Here is a 23,281-nt window from a genome sequence, read left to right on the forward strand (position 1 = left end):
GGTGCCTAAGCTTTATTTCAGAAGTTCATTACAGGCTACATCCGGTTTTGAGGTTGCTGTTTGTTGGAATGGGAGAAAATAACAGTTTTTTTTGCATAATCTTCAAACTAATTAAATCATTTCTTTCTGATAGGTCGTTAGATTCATTCATATGTTAACAGTTTCATTGGTTTGATTATGCAAAAAAAACATTCTTTTGTCTTTTCCACTTTTCCATGATATTTTGAAACAGCTGTATCAGGTGAGCTCATTGTGCAGAAATAGCCAGAAAGTTAATTAAAATAACAGCCCAAGATGTAAAAGGCTGCCAATATGGCATTAGCAAAGTTATTTTCAGAGATGACTCTCGTATAACTTTTGGATATTTTAGTAACCCCTGCCAAGAATGGAATAATGTTTCTTAGCATTTAAAGGATTGTGTCTGGAGAGTACAATCATTTGATTATATTTAACAGAAATTATGTTTGATCAGCCTGCCAATCCTCAGGCATTTATTTCATTTCCTTCAGTAAATTATTTTCAATAAAATAATGAGTCATCGCCTAGGGGAATATTATGGTGGTGTCGTGGTTAGCACAACACTTTACAGAACTAGCGATCCAGGTTCAATTCCCGCCTCTGCCTGTAAGGAGTTTGTACGTTCTTCCTGTGACTGTGTGGGTTTCCTCCAGGTGCTCTGGTTTCCTCCCATAGTCCAAAGACGTACCAGTTGGTAGGTTAATTGGTCGTTGTAAATTGTCCCCTGATTAGGCTGGGGTTAGATAGGTGGGTTGCTGGGCGGCGTGGTATGAAGAGCTGGAAGGGACTATTGTGCGTTCTATCTCAGTAAATAAATTAATGAGCTAAAATAAGATCGATTAGAGGCCGTCCTAATCTGCATTCTGAGTCAATTAGAATCCTATATTGTTCTGCTTTTAGCAAGAGTGAAAGGATCGAATACTTAGGGAACACACATAAAAGTTGCTGGTGAACGCAGCAGGCCAGGCAGCATCTCTAGGAAGAGGTACAGTCGACATTTCGGGCCGAGACCCTTCGTCAGGACTAACTGAAGGAAGAGCTAGTAAGAGATTTGAAAGTGGGAGGGGGAGGGGGAGATCCAAAATGATAGGAGAAGACAGGAGGGGGAGGGATGGAGCCAAGAGCTGGACAGGTGATTGGCAAAAGAGATATGAGAGGATCATGGGACAGGAGGCCCAGGGAGAAGGAAAGGAGGAGGGGGGAAGCCCAAAGGATGGGCAATAACGGATGGGGTACGAGGGGGAGTGGGGCATTAACAGAAGTTAGAGAAATACTTAGGGATGGCTCTTTACGAGATGCAGAAATGATTTGCGCTACTGACACAAATACGTGAAACTGCCTAAATTAGGATCTGGTCTCCGAGCAGAAACAATGGCAGGGCAGATCCAGCTGAAGCTGATTAAACATTCTCTTGTGCATAACCTTCATCCTTTTTAATTGCTATTACACCAACAATTCTCTGCACCTCCCACGTTCGTTAAAAGATTCAAAGTACCTTTATTATCAAAGTATGACTTCAAACTGTATGGGTGAAGAGGAGGGGTCTGTTGAGGGGAGTGGGGTTGCTGCTTAAAGGTATATTTACTTTTACTGATATTTACAGAAGTTGTTAGCCCATTCAGCACTGAAGCACAGTTTCGACACTATGTGGTCTCTGTTGGTTTCTTTGGTGTTGCTATAAGATGAAACTAACAATGGAATATATTGATTGAAGGCAAACATTGACACAGTAACATTGAGAGTCCGGTAAAGCAACGTAGCAAGTTGGCACCACACCACTCTCTCACATTTGTACCACGATCAGGGAAAGACGAAAGTCGGCCGCTGCATCAGATGAGGTGATCAGATAATGCAGACTAATTGACTAGGCCACACAGTTTGCTTTAATGGTATCCTTCAACATAAATAATCAAAAAAGATTCTTGATCACAGCAGAGAGAATTGGAATCAGAATCAGGTTTGATATCACCAGCATATGTCATGAAATCTGTTAACTTCGTGGCAGCAGCACCATGCAATACATAATAATAAATATCATGTATGCAATACATGGCTATATATAAATGGTTTTTTTATTTTTTAATTTTTTAAAAAAATTTTTGCTCAGCATAACAAAACTTTCAATTTACAGATAGATTTACATTTCTTCCCCTCACAGATATCAGCTATCAGAACACTTCCATCAAAGTATAGACATCACCCCAACATCCTATACAAACGCCCTTGTTAGTATAGCAGACAGGTTTACATCTACATACTGCGGAAAAGGTTGCCATGTTTTATGAAAACTGTTTGTTCTTGAGTGTACCATACATGTCAAAAAGTCCGAAGAAATGCATTCCATGATTAATTTACGCCAACTAAAAAGTCCAGTGGCCTTATCGGATATCCAACAAAGTAAAATGTTCTTCCTCTCACAGAAAGTCAGGACGTTAAGAAGTTTTTACTGATGTGCATTAATAATACGACTGCTGGGTAAGCCTAAGAGAAAAGACACTGGGTCCAGTTCAAGCTCCATCTTCAGAATCTTTTCCATTTCACCCAGAATATCATTCCAGTATGCCTGAAGTTTGGGACGAGTCCAAAACCAGTGGGTGAAAGTTACAGTATTTACTTTACATTTAGAACACGTCGGAGAAACCCCTGTCTTAAATTTCAAGAGACGATCTGGAGTCAGATGGGCTCTATGCAGAATTTTGAGTTGCAGTGCTTTAGTTCTATTACAAACTGGAATTTTTGTTTCTTTCGGATAAGAGATTATATACAGAAAAAAACATCATTGCTAACTGATTTCTATAAATGGTTAAATTAAATAAGTAGTGCAAAGATAAAAATTAAAAAAGTAGTAAGGTTGTGTTCACAGGTTCAATGTCCATTTAGAAGCAGAGGGGAAGCTGTTCCTGAATCATTGTGTGGGTGCCCTTAGGCTCCTCTATCTCCTTCCTGATAGTAGCAATGAGAAGAGGGCATGTCCTGGGTGGAAGGGTACTTAATGATGGATGCCACCTTAGAATAAAAGGACATTCCAGTTCAGAGGAAGGGAAAAGCTAGATGATTAATACAAGAAGCAGTAATCTATCTTCTGGAGGAACTCAGTGGATTGAACAGCAACTGTGAGAGGAAAGAAATTGGTGTCAAACCCTGATCCAAGTTTTTGAGCCAAGATGTTGACAATTCCTTTCCTTCTACAGATGTTACCTGACCTGCTGAATTCCTCCAGCAGATCGTTTGTTACGCCGGATTTCAGTGTCTGCAGCTTCTTGTCTCTCCTGATGAATACAAAGTGGTCGCCAAGCAATTAGATAGGGAATTCAGAAGGAATTTCTTTATCCAGTGAACATTGAGAATCCAGTGAGAATGTGGAACATTCCTCCACATGAAGTGGATTTGGCAAATTGTATGGATACATGGAAGGGATTAATCACAAATGGGAGAAGGGAATGGAGGGTTATTCTGAGAGTTAAATGAGGAAGGATGGGAGATCTTCAAAGGAGAGTACATTTGTTTCTATGCTGTAGTTCAAAGTAAAGATGCCATGGGCTGCTGAAAACAAAACTACGAATGCTAATGTATCTTAAAGCAGTGTCATCTGTGTTCTTTCACAGCGGAGGCCTTGGGCTTGGATCATATGGTTCCTGTCCCTTACAGGAAGATTGCATGTGACCCTGATGCAGTGGAAATAATAGGGATTCCAGAGGGAATTCCCTTCAAGCGACCTTGTACCTATGGAGTTCCCAAGTTGAAACGGATCTTGGAAGCTAGACATAAAGTTCGCTTTGTTATTAAGAGGTAAGCTGACTCCCTAATGTGTTGTAGGCCTAAGAGCCTATCTGGAATTTGGACTGAAGGGTATTTCACTAGTGGGTGGGTCTTCATAACCCCTTGCCCCTCTTTTTTTTAATACTGGCTATTTCCCCTCAAGCTGGTCTTGAGCCTGGTGGTACATCTTGTCCCGAAGCAGTGACTGTCCACTTCCCTTCATAGAAGCTGCCTGACCCACTAAGTTCCTCCAGTACCTTTGTGTGTTGCTCTGTTCCCAGTCCATTCATAGTTCTTCCTGCAAATCTGGGTTAAATAATAGATCCATTTGGAATTGTGTTTGTGTAGCGCCCAATGGAGAGTATTTTGCTCTGATATCAATCCATTGACACCAACATCATGATGATGGTCATCTTTCATGGATTAACTCAAATGGAAAGTGTTGGTTAGCAGACTGTTCAGTTGCAGGTGTTATTGCATCCAAGTTTAATCCACTGTCGTATATTGTTCTGAAGATCTCACTACCTGTTCTGTGCTGTGTACCCTTGAAAACCCTCAAAAGAAGAAAGTGGTTTGCCACCAAGTTTCAATATCCTCACTGGAGAAGCAGCAAAGACCCGCATTTTATACTCACATCAGCACAGCTCAGGATGTGAATTTAATCAAGTGAAATTTGAGAGTTTTTTTATTCCTACGTTTATGCTGGTTGCAGAGGAATCTGTGCTCACAGAGTTCCCTCCAAATGTCCCAACTTAAATTATTGGATTATATTGAAAGAGAAAGTTCTGCAACTGATTTGGTTTAGTTCCTTGTGTATATATGCAATAGAAGATTTAATACACGGAATAGAAATCAGACATTTGGAGTACTGTACACAGTTTTTAAGGTGTTTCTTTTGCACTCTTTCCAACTCTGCTGTGCTAAGTAACCCAATCTAATCACTATTTTCACTGATAGACTTCAGAATTGAACTGGCTTATTATTGCCACGTGTACCAAAATAAAGTTGTCTTGCATACTGTTCATACAGATCGGATCATTATTTTGAGGTAGATGAAAGTAAAGCTATAATTGTGGAATGAAGTGTAACAGCTACAGAGAAAGTGCAGTGCAAGTAAAAAGTAAGGTGCAAGATAACAATGAGGTAGATTGTCAGAATCAGAATCAGGTTTATTATCACCAGCATGCGTCATGAAATGTTAACTTACCAGCAGCAGTTCAATGCAATATATAATATAGAAGAAAATAATAATAATTAATAAATAAATTTTAGTGTAATTATTGAATAGATTAAAAATCGTGCAAAAACAGAAATAATACATATTTTAAAAGTGTGCACAGGTTCAATGCCTATTTAGGAATCGAATGGCAGAGGGGAAGAAGCTGTTCCTGAATTGCTGAGTGTGTGCCTTCAAGCTTCTGTACCTCCTACCTTATGGAAACAGTGAGAAAAGGGCACTGTTCTTAATCATGGATGCTGCCTTCTGAGACGCCGCTCCCTAAAGATGTCCTGGGTACTACTAATTTACAACCCTCTGCAGCTTCTTTTGGTCCTGTGCAGTAGCCCCCCACCCTCATACCAGACAGTGATGCAGCCTGTCAGAATGCTCTCCATGGTACATCTATAGATATTTTTGAGTGTATTTGTTGACATACCAAATCTCTTCAAACTCCTAATGAAGTATAGTCGCTGTCTTGCCTTTATAGCTGTATCGATATGTTGGGACCAGGTTAGGTCCTCTGTGAGGTCAAGAGTCCAAATTATCACACTAGGAAACTATTTAATAGTCTAAACAGGGTAGGAGCTGACCTTGAGCCTGGTGATACATACTCTCAGGCTTTTGTATCTTCTGCCCTTTCACCTCACAGGAATAATTTACATTAATTCAATACATTTGGCAAAGCTCAGGTCAGAGCTTTCATTTAATCTGCTGTATACATTTACTCAATTTAAAGAGATAAATACCAAATAAAATTAGATCAGAGAGCAGAAGCATTCAAGAGTTCTTGGAATATTTGAGCGTGAAAGGAAAGGTCAATGACCGGTACCAAAGACTGCAGCACGTTAGCAAGTTCTCCCTTGCCACCTGCTTTTCACTTTCTTACTGTGCGACTGATTGCTCAGCACCAAACTTCAAAAGGTTTTAGTCACTAAATCTGAAGATATGTGTAATTGAAGTTCTTACGTTTATTATAAAAGCTCATACTGTTTTATTTTTTTCCCCATTTCCCCTAGGATGTTTGATGAACGAGTTCTGACGGGTAAGCTGGAGCAACATTATCACCTGGTAGTAAATTCAGGCAGAACCTGGTGGGTGTTGAGTTCTCTGTTAAGATCCTAAAACATGTTGTTAAAATACACCTGATCAGTGGGAAAATATAGAGATTATTCTCTTCACAGTGACCTTAGCTTGCTGAATTTGGTGGGGCTCTTATATCAGTTAAGGTCACCAGTTAAGTTCCCTCTAAATGTATTGCGGGTGTGAATGCATGCGCTATTCTTGGATGTCTCTCGCAGTTAAGAAGTCATGACCTTTTGGTTGGGCAAAATGGTTGTAAATTTCTTTTGAAGCTCGGATCTTTGTAAAACATAGATACAATCTTCTCTTGTGGTGTGAAGCAGAACCGACCAAATTGTACACCCATGAGGCAGAACTGTCAAGATGCTCTGATTCTTGAGTCGATGGCTGATGCACTTGGATTTCAACATCAGTTAGTGTATAGGATTGTTTGGAAAGAAGAATGCAGCCACATACTCCTTAGGTAATTGCAGTTTTAGTACATACAAATGCATAATTCTTTAGAATGGTAATAAAGGTTAACAAGGCTCTGAAATAAGCCTTGGCATTGGAATGTGCAGAGTTCTGTTTAACCACGTTCGAACAAGGAAACTGGAGCACTCAGATAGCTTCACAAGGACGGACACAGAATCGAGAGACATAAGACGTAGGAGCAGAATTAGGCCATTTGGCCCATCAAGTTTGCTTCACCATTTCATCACGGCTGATCTATTTTGCTCTCAATCCCATTCTCCTGTCTTCACCCCATAACCTTTCCAGCCCTGACTAATCAAGAAACTATCAACCTCCACCATAAATACACCCTATGACTTGGCCTCCACAGCCCTCTGTGGCAATAAATCCCACAGATTCACCACCCTCTGGCTAAAGAAATACCTCCTCATTCCATTCTAAATGGACACTCTCATTTCTGAACATGTTCTCTGATCCTAGACTCCCCCACTATAGGAACCATCATCTCCACATCCACTGTAGCTAGGCCTTCCAACATTCGATAGATTCAATGAGATTACCCATCATTCTTATAAATTCTAGTGGGTACAGACCCAGAGCCTTCAAACTCTCCTCATATGACAAGGCTTTTCCTGCAATCATTTCCGTGAACCGACTTGGAACCCTCTCCAAAGTCAGCACATCCTTTTTTAGATAGGGAGGGAGGGAACGTCGACTCAGACCATGAGAGGCCTGCGTCGGGCATTTTCATGCCTTACGAGGTGCAGATTGGAAGTCTGTGTGGGGCGCCACTCCTCGCACAGACACTAGAGCAATGTGTGGTTAAGTGCCTTGCTCAAGGACACAAACACACTGCCACAGCTGAGGCTCGAACTAGCAACCTTCAGATCACTAGATGAACGCCTTAACCACTTGGCCACGTGCCCAACACAATTTCTTAGATAAGGGGTCCAAAACTGATTACAATACTCCAGGTCTGGCCTCCCCAGTGCCTTATAATCATCGGGAAGGCTGCTTCACTGCTCTTTACTTTGGGAAATCAGAAGCTGATGGGCATGCTGCTGGAGAGCTTTACAAATTATGGTGGTGTTTTCTAAAGTAGAAGCAGAGAAGTTGTTTGCATTTGTGGAAGGAGCCAAACCATCTGGAATTAGTTAGTTTTAATTAACTAATTATGTTAATTAGGAAGTAACAGAACAAAAAACTTGAATTCCTGAGAAATAGCTTTGCTCAGCAAGCAGCAAGATGTGAAACAGGGATAAAGTTGAAGCCGATCTTAAGGAGGAAGATTAAGTGCAGTGGAAGCATAAAATGTGTGGGGAAATGGCCAATGTCTGTGCATGTGTAGATCAGACAGAAGCCCTTCATATGCATCTCATGGTATTTAAAATGATTCCAGCTAGCGGATCAGACCGGCCCTGTATATGCAATTGTTTATAATTTAAATGAAGTCAGCAACGCCCATTTCGCCGCGAGGTCTTTCCAAACAGCCGTCCGGTGCAGTTGTCACAGGTAGGCACTGAGGATGAAACAGCAGTGTACCACGATTGCTTGCAAAGTAACTCCTCAGCATTTCATTGTTCTTGGGTGGTGCTGCACCCTGAGTGGGGAAGATACAGCAATGTAAAACTGCAGCTCTCCTGTACACTGAGGGGAGGTGGCATTATGTGTGCGTGTGTTACACATCCTTTTTTTTTTGTTTTCTTCCAGTTTTCACCCTCCACCCCATTCACATCCCTTAATTCTTTTGTTCAATTATAAGCCAACAAATCAAGCTCTTCCTGAGGAAGAAAGTTAAGGTAAATAACCCTTCTCTTCATTGTAGGGACAAAATACATACGGGAAGGTTCCAAGCAAGAAGGTCACTCCCCTTTGGACGAGGAGTCCCACAGAGTGATGGCAATAGACATGAACCCCACCAACCATGTCTGCCGGTAGGAAATACCTTCATCTGCCATTAATGTATTTAGCAATTAAAAGCAAAAGGCCTGGCATTTATATTGTGTGCTATTCACAGCCTCAGAATATCACAAGGCTTTTCATCGCCTTTGTGTAATGTGGGAAATGTGGTAAACAGTTTCAACGTGGCATGTCCCTGTAGACAGAAATGTAATTGTGTCTCTTTAGAGAGGATAGGAAAATAGTAGGAAATCTGTTTACATATTATGACTCAGAATCTGGCCATCCAGTCCTTTATGCCAATTCTAGTTCCTAGCAGAGCAGTTGCCACTGTCCCATTCTCCCTGTGACCCAGCAATTTACTGCACATGTCTATCATCTCTTTTTGATTCCGTAAGGGGTATTTAAAATTTTCATTACTCCAGTGCACTGTGCACAGGACAATAAACTTGACTCTGACTCGTAGTGGCCGATTCATCTGGCAGTATGTCTTTGGGATTCAGGAGCAAATTGGAGCACCCAAGGTGATGAAGATAACAGTGCATAAACTCCATTAACTGAGGTCAGAATCGAACTCAGATTGCTGGAAGCAACAATTGAGACCCCTGACTTTAAATAGTGTTGTGGAATTTACCCTGGGTGTGGAGAACATTTACACATAAAGTTACAATCATTTGGTTGCAATTTTAACAACCATGTCCAGTCACAAATCAAATCCATGACAATACTTGCCCCTGAAGGGTCTCGGCCCGAACATCGACTGTACCCTTTTCCATAGATGTGGCCTGACCTGCTGAGTTCTTCCAGCACTTTGTGTGTGTGTGCGTTGCGTGGATTTCCAGCATCTGCAGGTTTTCTCTTGTTTGTGAATAGTTTTTAGAACCGTATTCAAACAAAGGACTGGCATGGAAGCTTTGCACTTGCTGAATAGGGTTTGAACTGGTCGGTTGCCATGGCAGCATAGTGGTTAGAGTGACACTCTTACAGCTCGGGGGCATTGGAATTTGGAGCTCAATTCCGACGTCATTGCCAAGGAGTCTGTATGTACTCCCTGTAGAAGGTTTTCTCCGGGTGCTCCAGAATCCAAGATCTACCAGTTAGTAAGTTAGTTGATCATCGTAAATTGTCCCATGATTATGCTAAGGTTAAATCAGGAGTTTCTGGGTGGCAGGGCTCGAGGGGTGCTGTATCTCCAAATTAAAAAAATAAATAAAAGTGGAAAAGAATGTTAATTATACCAATAATTTTAAGGAAATAGTGGAGGCTTGTCAGAGAGGAAATCCAATAATCTTAGATAATTTTCATATACACTGGGCAAATTAGCTTTCAAGTATGATCTTAATAACAAGTTTATGAAAATGCATTTCAGACTATTTCCCTGGAGCAATATATTGCAAAACAAACCAGGAAGCAGTACTTTATAAGGAGTGTAATTAATGTGACTTCATAGTAAAGAACCTTCTAGGAAAAGTGAACATAACATGACTGAATTTACATTCAGCTTGAAGGTGACAAGTGTAAGTTTGAAATTAGTCTTAAATTTAAATAAAATCTGTTACATAAGAACGTAGGAGGCAACTTTTGATGAAAGTAGTTTGGCAGATAGGGTTTGAAATGGGATTGTAGAGGGGCACTGGAAAAGATTTAAATAAATATTTAATTCTCAATGAAAATCCATCCATCAAGAAAGAAAGTGATCCATCCGTGGCTAACTACTTATGATAAGGATATATTTATTTGAAGGGGAAGCCTGCATATTGGGATGGTATTAGAAATGAGCAGACTTTTAATAAAAATGTAATAGAGGAAGAAAATGAAATCTGAAGATAAACTATCAAGAAACAGTGAAACAAATTGCATAAGTTTTTACATGAGGTTAAATAGGGGACAATAGCAAAGATAAACAAGTCGCTTAGGACTGCAGAAAGGGAGACTAATAAGGAATAAAATAGAAGTGTAATATCTGTCTCCACAGTGGAAAGCAATGTAGTATGTGATCAGGGGGCAAAAGTGGGTGAGGAACTTAAACCAATTGATTTCAGTGGAACAAAATTCTCTATGAATTACAGTGACTCAAGGTTGACAAATCCCCTCGACCAATGGCCTGCATCCTAGGGTTCCGAGAGATGGAATTGTAGGGAGTAGTGATTGTATTGGTTATAATCCTTCAGAATTATCTAGGTTCTAGAAAGTTCCCAACAAAGGATGGGACATAGTGAATGCAACACTACTATTGAAGGGAAGAAAGAGGAGAAAGTAGGGAATTGCAGGGCAGTTGTTTAACATCTGCCAACAAGAAATAATGAGATCTATTAAAACAGGCAATTTATTTTCATGAAAGCCATGACACTTAATAAATTTGTTTGAGGATACAGCTGGATGAATGGATAATAGTAGAACTAGAGAATGTAATATCTGAATTTCCAAAAGATAAAGATTACTGTATAAGATACAGCAAGAACTCTTGGCACTATGAGTGACATGTCAGCAAAGGAGTTGATTAATGAGCTGACAGAAAGCAACGAGGATGAAGGGGTTCTTTTTGGGTTGGAAACATTGGAGATCGATGCTGGGAGTGCAGGAATTTGCAATCTATGTTAATTAATAAAGAGTTTCAAGTTCAAGTTTAATTATCATTCAACCATACATGAATACACCCAAATCCTGCATAATGCCTCCCTATATAGCACTGATTTGTTACAATGCAGCTATCCAACTCTCTATTGAAATTTATAAGAATGACAAAAATTCATTCTAAGGGACACTTAAAACTTCTCTAGAGCAGCTGCCATTACAGTAAGCGTTCAATCAGCCAATGAGAGCACTTTACATACTCTCTGAGCCACTCGCAGCCAATCACGTATTAGATCACCCTCTGCCTTCCCCCACGTATGTAAGCATTCTTGCTTCCTCATCAATTTATTCCATTTTTTTTTTTTCACCCATAATGTCTGAAAAACAGCCTGCAACTTCCAGTGAAGGTGGTACATCTAAGGTGTCTGGGAAAAGCATTAGCATGGATGTGAAACTGCAAGTGATACGGTATTTGGAAGCTGGTGAGCGTCAGGTTTGAAATTGGCTACATCGACGATCAGAACAATTATTTAAAAAAATGCAGACAAGATAAAAGCTTCTGCAACAACAACCTCAAAGTTATCATCAATGAAGGTGACTTGTTCAAGGAGCCATTTGCTTCAAAAACTGGAAAATCGACTAAGTATATGGGTAGATGACCAAACACAATGAAACATGTCCCTAAGCCAGCTGAGCATAATGGAAAAGGCAAGCATCCACAATCATATTCAAGAAGAAGAAATGTCAGTAACATTCACAGCCAGCAGAGTTTGATTTGATAGGTTTAAACAACACAATAACCTCCATAGCACATGTACCTCTGGTAAAGCAGCTAGTGTGGATAGTGAGAGCCTTAATAATGAAGAGCTTTGAGAATTGGCAGAGCAGCGCCTCCTGGTCAATCTGAGGACACAGATGGAGAAGAGCAAGAAACCTCACCTTAAAATTCCTCACAGTAGCATCACCACAATCACACAAATCATGGACCAGCTCATCGATAATGACCCTGACTGGGAGCAAAGCAAAAGGCAAAGAGAGGCGTTCTCAACATGCTTTCCTGCTACCGAGAACTCCTTCATGAGAGGAATCTTAAGAAAAGAGAGTCAAATCTCGACGCCTACTTGAAGAAGAAGCCGAAGTTAGAGGTGGACACATAATCTGGTCTCTCCTCTCAGATGTAACCAGTGCCCGCTTCCCTCAGCTGGTGCTGCGATGTGTTGTTACTCCACTGACGTACAGGTTAGGCCTATTCGCATGTCTGTTACTCCACAAATTACTGTGTATACATAAAATAATACATCATATATCTCGGTTTTGATTTTCTTTTAATCAGGCACACATGCCTACTTACGTAGTTATAATGACCCTGCATAGCGCTGATTGACATAGCACTCCACCTCCAAGGAATGCATTCTCAACGTTAAGCGAGGTCTGAGTGTATAGCCAATTAAAACAGCACTCACAACACGCTGGAGGAACTCAGCAGGTCGGGCAGCATCCGTGGAAAAGATTGGTCGACGTTTCGGGCCGGAACCCTTCGTCAGGACTGTAGAGGGAAGGGGCAGAGGCCATATAAAGAAGGTGGGGGGAGGGTGGGAAGGAGAAGGCTGGTAGGTTCCAGGTGAAAAACCAGTAAGGGGAAAGATCAAGGGGTGGGAGAGGGGAAGCAGGGAGGTGATAGGCAGGAAAGCTGAAGAAAGAATAGGGGAAAACACAATGGGTAGTAGAAGGAGGCGGAAACAAGAGGGAGGAGGTAGGCAGCTGGGGGAGGCGGCAGAGTGACATAGGGATAGGGGAAGGGAGGGGGAGGGAATTACCGGAAGTTGGAGAATTCTATATTTATACCAAGGGGCTGGAGACTACCTAGGCGGTATTTGCTCCGTCCGCCAAAACAGACAGGACCTCCCAGTAGCCACCCACTTCAATTCTGCTTCCCACTCCCATTCAGATATGTCCATACATGGCCTCCTCTACTGCCATGATGAGGCTAAACTCAGGTTGGAGGAGCTACACCTCATATACCGTCTAGGTAGTCTCCAGCCCCTTGGTATGAGCATAGAATTCTCCAACTTCCGGTAATTCCCTCCCCCTCCCTTCCCCTATCCCTGTGTCACTCTGCCCCCTCCCCCAGCTGCCTACCTCCTCCCTCTTGGTTCCGCCTCCTTCTATTACCCATTGTGTTTTCCCCTATTCTTTCTTCACCTTTCCTGCCTATCACCTCCCTGCCTCCCCTTTATCTTTCCCCTTACTGGTTTTTCACCTGGAACCTACCAGCCTTCTCCTTCCCACCCTCCCCCCACCTTCTTTATAGGGCCTCTGCCCCTTCCCCCGACAGTCCTAACGAAGGGTTCCGGCCCGAAATGTCGATCGATCTTTTCCACTGATGCTGCCCGACCTGCTGAGTTCCTCCAGCGTGTTGTGAGTGTTGCTTTGACCACAGCATCTGCAGATTATTTTGTGTTTACAATTAAAATAGCGTTGCTCTGGGGCCAAGGTGCGAAACACATTACCCGCAGCACACAGCACATGGCACGTACAGCACAAATAGTTGCAATAGCAGAAAAACACATAGTCACAAACACATATAACCCATGTCCTCGAGTGGCATGGCCTGCAGAGAGTGCATGGGATGTTGTCTTGGTTCAGCTTGTTCTTCCACCAAGTGAACAGTGGAGGGCAGCACTGAGCGAACACTGGAGGGCAGCACCCAAGGGAGGGGCCAGCCCCCACCCAATTCAGATTCCAGTGCACCCACAGAGGCCTCTGCTCTCCCACACCGCCTCTGGTGCCTCCTCCCCTGGGCAGCTGCGACAGGCAACCCTGTGGCATGACCTCCACTGCTGAGGCAACTTCACTGTCGGTCTCACCAATGAACCAATGGACTGGACTCGCAGTGTTCTACATTATCGACGTCCAGCAGGACGAACCAAAAGAGTTACGCTCACAGATCTCGATTTTGCAGATGACATAGTCCTGCTCTCTGACCAGATGGAGGAAGCACAGCAGGTACTGGCAAAAGTGAAAATTGAGTGCAATAAAGTTGGACTTCACCTAAACGCTAAAAAGACAGTGTACATGCCGTTTAACTGCGACGAAGGTACTCTCAAGACGGTAAAGAATGATACCATTAAGAAAGTCCTTGACTTTAAGTACCTCGGATCAAGAATGATGGGTTCGGAGAAGGACATAAAGGTACGGAAGGCGCTGGCGTGGAGGGCTATGAATGACATGAGGGTAATCTGGAAGTCGAACCTGACCAGAGGGCTTAAAAAGAGGATCTTCGTAGCAGTCATAGGGTCCATTCTCACATACGGATGCGAGATGTGGACACTCACCAAGACTATGCGAAAGTCTCTAGATGGTTGCTATACGTGAATGCTCTGGACGGCTCTTGACATGAGTTGGCAACAGCACATGACGAACGTCGAGCTCTATAACAACCTACTGATGCTCACCACTAAAATCGAGGCGAGAAGACTGCAACTAGCGGGGCACTGTCTACGCCACCCCGAGCTACCTGCCAGCCTAGTCATCATATGGGAGCCCAAGCATGAGAGGATGAACCCTGGGCGCCCTGACTTATGGTCAACACGCTCCTAGAAGACAGCGGCACGGCTAATGTAAATGAACTGAACACACTGATGAGGGAGAGGGAGAAGTGGAAAGTCTGTCATCGTGCCCGACACCGGCCCCCTAGGCCTGAGTCGACGTAGTAGTAGTAGACATCCAGCAGGGTCTTGTGATCACAAGAAAAACATTCAAGACTATGGCCACTTTGGACCGTCAGACACCTCTGTAAAACACAGGGGTTAATAAAATATAAAGACGGGTGAGTCCATTCAATGCTTGGAAAACGTACCTCTTGCTCTCGTCAGCCTGCTCCCCTCTGTGCAATACAGCACTCACCAGCTATCAACGGCCTCACCTATCTGAACATCAAAAACTGAGAATAGACTCAACCAAATCAACACGCTCCTACTGCGCACTGCCGTCCTGGGCTGAGAGACCTCGAACGAGGTTGCTAACAGGGCTGCTCGGTCACTGCCCACCACTGCGAGCACTGGATCACATGCCACACGTTCGACAAAACTACGTTAATTTTTTTTCTATTGACGATCTCTCGCGGAACACCAAGCGACCTCTCATGGAACCCTAGTTGAGAAACCCTGGTTTAAACTGTCTAAGACTTCAAATGGTGGTGTTCCAAGAATACTAGGTATTCTCGTTGGTACAGCAGGTCATTAGAAAGAGAAGTGGAATGTTGATCTCCATTGCAAAGGGGAGAGAACACAAACAGAATGAAGTCAAGCTGTAGTTTGTGCAGGATAGTGGTTCGACCACTTCTGGAGTACTGTGCGTATTTTTGATTAGGGAAGGCTGTATTTTCCTTGAATGAGGTACAGTAAAGGTTTACTAGTATTATTTGTCTGGGTGGTGGGATGGAGATATGTTTACCGAAGGAGGTGTAAGGTGCTCCTTCCCTAAACGCCCGCTTATTCCTCTTCCCCTCTTCCCCCTCTTCCCCCTTCTCTCTCCACACCGCTCCCCCCCCACTCCACCGCCGATTCAGGTAACATGAAGCTATGGGAGCTGGTGGTGTATGGTCGTAAGAGCAGCTAGTGCGTATGCAAGTCCTGGTTATGCGACCTCTTGATGCCAGGCAGACAGTCTCTGAAGAGTATTGATAATGGCTGGGGTCACGTGTCCTGTAAAGACACTGCCCAGAAGACAGCAATGGCAAACCGTTTCTAAAAATTTGCAAAGAACAATCAAATTGGAAAAGTATACATTTCTTGTCAAGACCATGATCGCCCATATCATACGACATCGAAACATAGAAAACCTACAGCACAATACAGGCCCTTCGGCCCACAAAGCTGTGCCAAACATGTCCTTATCTTAGAAATTGCCTAGGGCAGCGGTCCCCAACCACTGGGCCGCGGTCCGGTACCGGGCAGCAAAGCATTTGCTACTGGGCCGCGAGGAAATGATATGATTTGGTGATATGAGTCAGCTGCACCTTTCCTCATTCCCTGTCACGCCCACTGTTGAGCTCGAACACACACGAGGTCATTACGCATGCATCATCCATGTCAGCGCGGGAAGGAGATCAACTCCTCGAGCTTGTAAATGATGGCGGGCTGAAAAGTATGTTTGACGCAACATCTCTGCCAGCATTCCGGATCAAAGTCAAGGCTAAATATCCTGAGATAGCCATGGAAGCTTCCATTTCCAACATATCTCTGCAATGAATGCAACGAAAACTAAATCGTGGAATAGACTGGACATAAGGAATCCACTCGAGTATCGCTGTCTCCCATTGCCCCTCGATAGGACCGTCTTGTTGCAGGAAAACAAGTATTCAGCCCAGGGCTCCCACTGATTCAGCGATATTGGTGCGTTGCAATGATTTTATATGTTCATACGAGGAAAATATGCGCTGTGTTTAATATCCAAACATTACTTAAAGTGTTATGATGCTATTGACTTATAAGTGACTTATATAACCATATAACAATTACAGCATGGAAACAGGCCATCTCTGCCCTTCTAGTCTGTGCCGAATGCTACTCTCACCTCGTCCCACCGACTGCATTCAGCCCATAACCCTCCATTCCTTTCCTGTCCATATAGCCGTCCAGTTTAACTTTAAATGATAATATCGAACCTGCCTCTACCACTTCTACTGGAAGTTCGTTCAACACTTACTTCAAGCTCCCCTGTCCTCCCCGATAATTGACTTATCACTATATTCATGTGAGGAAAATATGAGCTGTGTGTTTAATATTAAATTAGTTAGATAAACCCTTTTAGAAATGAAATTGAGTGTATTAGCCACTTATTACCTATATTCCGGTCGTGATTAACACACCCGCCCCCAACAGAATCGCCAAAAACGATTTGCAGAAAAAAATCGGCACGTGCACGCATGCCCACTGGTGCCCGCGCAAGGCTTCATGGTCATTGTAGTGTTTCTCGGGGTAAACACAATGTATTTGACTGCTATTCTTGTCTGTTGGCAACCATCCTCCCCCCTTCCCCCCCCCCCCCCCCCACCGTTGGCCAGTCCGCAAGAATATTGTCAATATGAAACCGGTCCGCAGTGCAGAAAAGGTTGGGGACCCCTGGCCTAGGGTTATCCATAGCCCTCTATTTTTCTGAGCTCCATATACCTGTCCAGGAGTCTCTTAAAGGACCCTATCGTATCCACCTCCACCACCATCGCCAGCAGCCCATTCCACGCACTCACCACTCTCTGCATAAAAAAAACTTATCCCTGACATCTCTGTACCTACTTCCAAGCACCTTAAAACTGTGCCCTCTCGTGCTAGCCATTTCAGCCTTGGGAAAAAGCCTCAGACTATCCACACAATGAATTCCTCTCATCATCTTATAAACCTCTATCAGGTCACTTCTCATTCTCTGTTGCTCCAAGGGAAAAAGGCCCAGTTCACTCAACCTATTCTCATAAGGCATGCTCCCCAATTTGGGCAACATCCTTGTAAATCTCCTCTGCACCCTTTCTAAGGTTTCCACATTCTTCCTGTAGTGAGGTGACCAGAACTGAGCACAGTACTCCACGTGGGGTCTGACCAGGATCGTAGATATCTGCAACATTACCTCTTGGCACCTAAACTTAATCCCACGATTGATGAAGGCCAATGCACCATATGCCTTCTTAACCACAGAGTCAACCTGCGCAGCAGCTTTGAGTGTCCTATGGACTCGGACCCCAAGATCCCTCTGATCCTCCACACTGCCAAGAGTCTTACCTTTAATTGTATATTCTGCCATCATATTTGACCTACCAAAATAAACCACTTCACACTTACCTGGGTTAAACTCCATCTGCCACTTTTCAGCCAAGTTTTACATCCTATCAATGTCCCACTGTAACCTCTGATAGCCATTCACACTATCCACAACACCCCCAACCTTTGTGTCATCAGCAAATTTACTAACCCATCCCTTCACTTCCTCATGCGGGTCATTTATAAAAATCATGAAGAGTAGGGGTCCCGGAACAGATCCCTGAGGCACACCACTGGTCACCGACCTCCATGCAGAATATGACCTGTCTACAATCACTCTTTGCCTTCTGTGGGCAAGCCAGTTCTAGATCCACAAAGCAATGGTCCCTTGGCTCCCATGCTTCCTTACTTTCTCAATAAGCCTTGCATGGGGTATCTTATCAAATACCTTGCTGAAATCTATATACACTACATCTGCTGCTCTACTTTCATCAATGTGTTCAGTCACATCCTCAAAAAATTCTATCAGGCTTGTAAGGCATGACCTGCCTTTGACAAAACCATGCTGAATATTCCTAATCATGTTATGCCTCTCCAAACATTCATAAATCCTGCTTCTCAGGATCTTCTCTATCAACTTACCAACCACTAAAGTAAGACTCACAGGTCTATAATTTCCTGGGCTATCTCTACTCCCTTTCTTGAATAAGGGAACAACGTCTGCAACCCTGCAATCCTCCGGGACCTGTCCCATTCCCATTGATGATCATTGCCAGAGGCTCAGCAATCTCCTCCCTCGCCTCCCACAGTAGCCTGGGGTACATCTCGTCTGGTCCCCGTGACCTATCCAACTTGATGCTTTCCAAAAGCTCCGGCACATCCTCTTTCTTAATATCTACATGCTCAAGCTTTTCTGTCCGCTGTAAGTCATCCCTACAATCACCAAGATCCTTTTCCGTAGTGAATACTGAAGCAAAGTATTCATTAAGTACCTCTGCTATCTCCCCCGGTTTCACACATACTTAATTGGTCCTATTCTCTCATGGTTTATCCTCTTGCTCTTCACATACTTGTAGAATGCCTTGGGGTTTTCCTTAATCCTGTCTGCCAAGGCCTACTCATGGTCCCTTCTGGCTCTCCTAATTTCTTTCTTAAACTCCTTCCTGCTAGTCTTATAATCTTCTAGATCTCTATCATTACCTAGTTTTTTGGAAACTTTTGTAAGCTTTTCTTCTTGACTAGATTTACAACAGCCTTTGTACACCATGGTTCCTGTACCCTACCATCCTTTCCCTGTCTCATTGGAATGTACCTATGCAGAACGCCACACAAATATCCCCTGAAGGTTTGCCACATTTTTTCCATACTTTTCCCTGAGAACATCCTCTTCTGGAACTAGTTCCATTGCAAAAGAAAAGATGGAAGTTTCCAGTTGATGTGTACCATCTAATTGCACTTAACAAATTATTAGATCTCACTTTGCAGTGTAAAGAGTAATTATCAAAGCAGGAGTATTTATTTCTAAGGTTTCAAAATTTAAATATTTCCATTGTTTCATAAATTTATGTATGGTTCTTGTCAGTCCATTCTCAGGGTATTGAGCACTGATCTAGTTTGCATGTTGTCAATGACTTAGAGGCACATGAGAAAATGTAAAAATTAATACAAGAATCATTTAAAAACTGAGAAATTAACTTTAAAGTCAAAGTCATTGTAAGTTTATTATCAAATTAAGTATATAGACCATAAGATATAGAAGCAGTATTAAGCTATTTGGCCCCTCATGTCTGCTCAGCCATTTCATCATGGCTGATTGATTTCTCTCTCAGCCCCAATCTCCTGCTTTCTCCCCGTGTCCTTTTATGCCCTGACTAATCAAAAATCTATCAACCTCTGTCTTAATGACTTGGCCTCCACAGCCACCAGTGGCAAAGAATTCCACAGATTCACCACCCTCTGGCTAAAGAAATTTCTCCTCATTTCAGTCCTAAATGTTGCCTGGGTTTCATCTCCTAAGTTACAGAGAAAGGTTGAACAAGTTACGTCTTTATTCTTTGGAGCGTAGAAGGTTGAGAGGGGACTTGATAGAGGTATTTAAAATTATGAGGGGGATAGATAGAGTTGACATGGATAGGCTTTTTCCATTGAGAATGGGGGAGATTCAAACAAGAGGACATCAGTTGAGAGTTAAGGGGCAAAAGTTTAGGGGTAACATGAGGGGGAACTTCTTTACTCAGAGAGTGGCAGCTGTGTGGAAGGAGCTTCCAGCAGAAGTGCTTGAGGAAGGTTCGATGTTGTCATTTAAAGTTAAATTGGATAGAAATATGGACAGGAAAGGAATGGAGGGTTATGGACAGAGTGCAGGTCGGTGGGACTAGGTGAGAGTAGGAGCTCGGCATGGACTAGAAGGGCCGAGATGGCCTGTTTCCGTGCTGTTATTGTTATATGGTTAAATGGACATCCCTCTATTCTGAGGCTGTGTTCTCGGGTATTAGACTCCCCAATCATAGGAATCATCCTCTCCAAATCTATTCTGTCAAGGTCTTTCAACATTCGATAGATTTCAATGAGATTCCACCCCCTCATGCTTCTGAATTTCAGTGAGTACAGTCCCAGAGCCATCAAATGCTTCTCATATGGTAAGTTTTTAGTATATGTCGCCATATACAATAGGTTTCAATAGGTGCATTTAATGTCAGAGAAATTCTTTTTCTTTGCAGACATCCACGAAAACAGGAGTGCCCCAAAGAATGAATGACAGTTAAACGTTAGAACCCCAAAGCCCCTCCCCACGCATAAGCAGCAGCAAGGCAACGAACCCACCCCCCCCACCAGCAAAAAGCATCAGCGCACTGCACCAAACACTCAAGCATGCAGCAAAGCATCAGTAAATACATAGACTCGCAGTACCCCAAAAACAGCTCGTTCACCCAATAATTCGACATAACAGGCTCTCTCTCTCTCTCTCTCTCCCCCCCCCCCCAGTAAGGGAAAAAGAGGTGTCCCCGTTTCACTGCGAAAGGGGAGACATAACAAACAACTCGTTTATGATGTTAAAAGTCTGTTGCGTTGCTTTTCCATGCTCTGCGCCGGGACAGTCGGCAACAAGAAGACACAGCTCACTGAGCACACAACCCCCAGCGGCTTACCTGCTGCTCCTGATGTTCCGTGTTCTCCTGCGATGCTTCAATCAGGAGCACCGGCCTAGAATCAGCCCGTCCCCAGAGCCACAAAATCCCAGAACCCTGAAGGTGCACAAGTCTTCCAGGCCCCATCCTTGGGATATCAAAAGGCAGCGGGTCGGGAGGCCCTGAGATCGGGTCCCATTCCCACAAAGGACTGAAGTCAGAGTGTAACTCCAGGTCAGGGCCTTCAAAAGAACCCCCCACACCCTGAAAAGGGGAAAAAAAAGAGAAATCAAAGATAGAAATAAAGCTGTTTCTGAAGATGCAAGCAAAGAAGTCGCTCTTTAGCGCCATCTTAACTACCCCGAGATTCATTTTCTTGCAACCAGGAAAATGAAGAAATATAATAGAATGTGTGAAAGACTACACATAAGTAAAGCCTAACCCTGTGAAGAGGAAGAATAATACGACTTAAGGGAAGTCTAGTAGAGAAATTTCAAATCATTGTGACTTGAAGCAAGCAGACACAAAGATAATGTTTCACTTGGGAAGATCAAAACCCAGTGGTAAATATAAGGGAAACAAGGGAAGCCAATGTGAAAATCAGGAGAAATTTATCAGCAACGGGTAGATATAGAATTTGCTATCATAGTAAGTAATTGAGAAAATTATTTTCAGAAGGAAACAAAATGAGTATCAGAGAGCAAAAATACACTGTGAGACAAAGAGGTGGCAGATGGAATGGAAAGAAGGCCATCAACAGCCGTCAGTTAAGTTGTCGTCATCTTCTTCTAAGGCCCAAACCCCTTGCTGGGGTATAAACCGCAGTCAGCAGCTAGCCAGAGTCTTCTGTCCTGGGCCAGTCTTTCAGTTTTTCAAGGAGTAGCCCATTGAAGATCCTTCCTCTCCAAGAGTCGAGGACTTTGGAGCTTCTGTTGACATTTCTGTACCTCTTGGCTTTTAAGGGATGGGGTTGCTATCACCATACCCAACCATCCTCCTTGCACAGTCGAGCTTGGGACCATCCATGGCGGGGTGGTTGGTTGAGCCAATACTCTGGAAGTGACATAACAAATTAATATTATGTAACAAAATTACCTGATTTACACAGCTGTAAATCGTCGTTTGCCATCATTATTGAATACTTTGAGCAGGTGTCTATCAACACTAAATACAAATACAAAGGCTTCATTTAGTCTTTCAAATCTTTATTCTACCCTGCATTATCAACTACTAAATTTTGCATTATCAAGTACTAAATTTCAAATCTTTATTCTACCCTGCATTATCAAGTACTAAATTTTGAAATGTTTCCCTCTCCTATCAGGTCTATGAAGATAAAAGAAAGTGAAACAGGTGAGGCAGTGTTTGATTTCTGAACTACAGCTACATTGAAAGTTGCATGTCTAATCCACCTGTTTATTTGAACAGCTTCCTCACCTCTAATTTACTGTATTTCAGATTGTTTTATTCTTTCGATTGTGTATTGAGGATTCTGGGGTTCAGAAAGTACATGGAGGCTTTAATGCTGGGTTTATATCAAACAAAGTCCCACTCAGTTTCTCCACAGATGGGTACACTAGCTGTACATTCGTGGTTTGGTTTGTGGAATTGGAAAGGATCTTCTTTATTTTATAAGGCTTATTCTTATATTCAGTGTATATAGTTAGATGACAAAATTGTGCACTCTGCTGTATTTTAAGTTGTTTTCTTAATAATTAATACTTTTAGTGATTTTAGCCAGTAAGTTACTGTTGTTGACGTTCTATGAATGGCCAACTCTTAACTTCACTTTCAGGTGCATTAATAATGAACAGGGAATTGAATATAGTAACATCACTCTTCATCAGTCCTGATGAAGGGTCTTGGCCTGAAACATTGACTGTTTACTCTTTTCCATAGATGCTGCCTGGCCTGCTGAGTTCCTCCAGCACTTTGTGTGTTTTGCTTTGGATTTCCGACATCTGCAGATTTTCTTGTGTTTATGACAATAACATCACCGGTAATTTTCATGCTGGATTAGCTGAGCCAAGAGTCTGTTTCAGTGCTGTATATGACTGAGAGAAATGATGTTCCAAGTTTTATTTACAGCTTTCTCTCCTAATACACTGTGTCCGCAGGCAAATCGTCGACGTGTAAGAAGCAAACTATTCATTTCTTGAATTCTTTTTTCTCCCCCTCTTGGGCTCCCTGGCTTTACTGCATCCTCCCAGTTGGGGTCAAGCAGTGAGATGAAACTGAGATCAGGAAGACACCTCATGATGCAGGATAGGATCCTGCACCATCCATCTCTTCAAGGCCAATCTCTTTAGCGTGAGCCCTGTTCCCAATTTGTGGGTCCAAGTTGTAGAGACCTAGTAGATCACTGATTCTTCCCTGAATGAGAACTACTTCATCATTCT

General features: G+C 42.9%; 1 protein-coding gene across 6 annotated transcripts in view; it reads left to right on the plus strand.

The window, feature by feature from the left end:
• The window catches only part of gtf2ird1 (GTF2I repeat domain containing 1), a 197,670-nt gene that overhangs the window by 105,019 nt on the left and 69,370 nt on the right, over positions 1-23,281 (plus strand). For all 6 annotated transcript variants that reach the window (XM_072243217.1, XM_072243218.1, XM_072243216.1 and 3 more), the window contains 4 exons: positions 3,624-3,807; positions 6,013-6,038; positions 8,355-8,463; positions 22,207-22,235. In XM_072243217.1, the coding sequence (XP_072099318.1) occupies positions 3,624-3,807; positions 6,013-6,038; positions 8,355-8,463; positions 22,207-22,235 (348 nt within the window). The remainder of the gene's footprint in view (positions 1-3,623; positions 3,808-6,012; positions 6,039-8,354; positions 8,464-22,206; positions 22,236-23,281) is intronic.

The sequence above is a fragment of the Mobula birostris genome, chromosome 25 (assembly GCF_030028105.1).
Source record: "Mobula birostris isolate sMobBir1 chromosome 25, sMobBir1.hap1, whole genome shotgun sequence".
NCBI classification, from domain to species: domain Eukaryota; kingdom Metazoa; phylum Chordata; class Chondrichthyes; order Myliobatiformes; family Myliobatidae; genus Mobula; species Mobula birostris.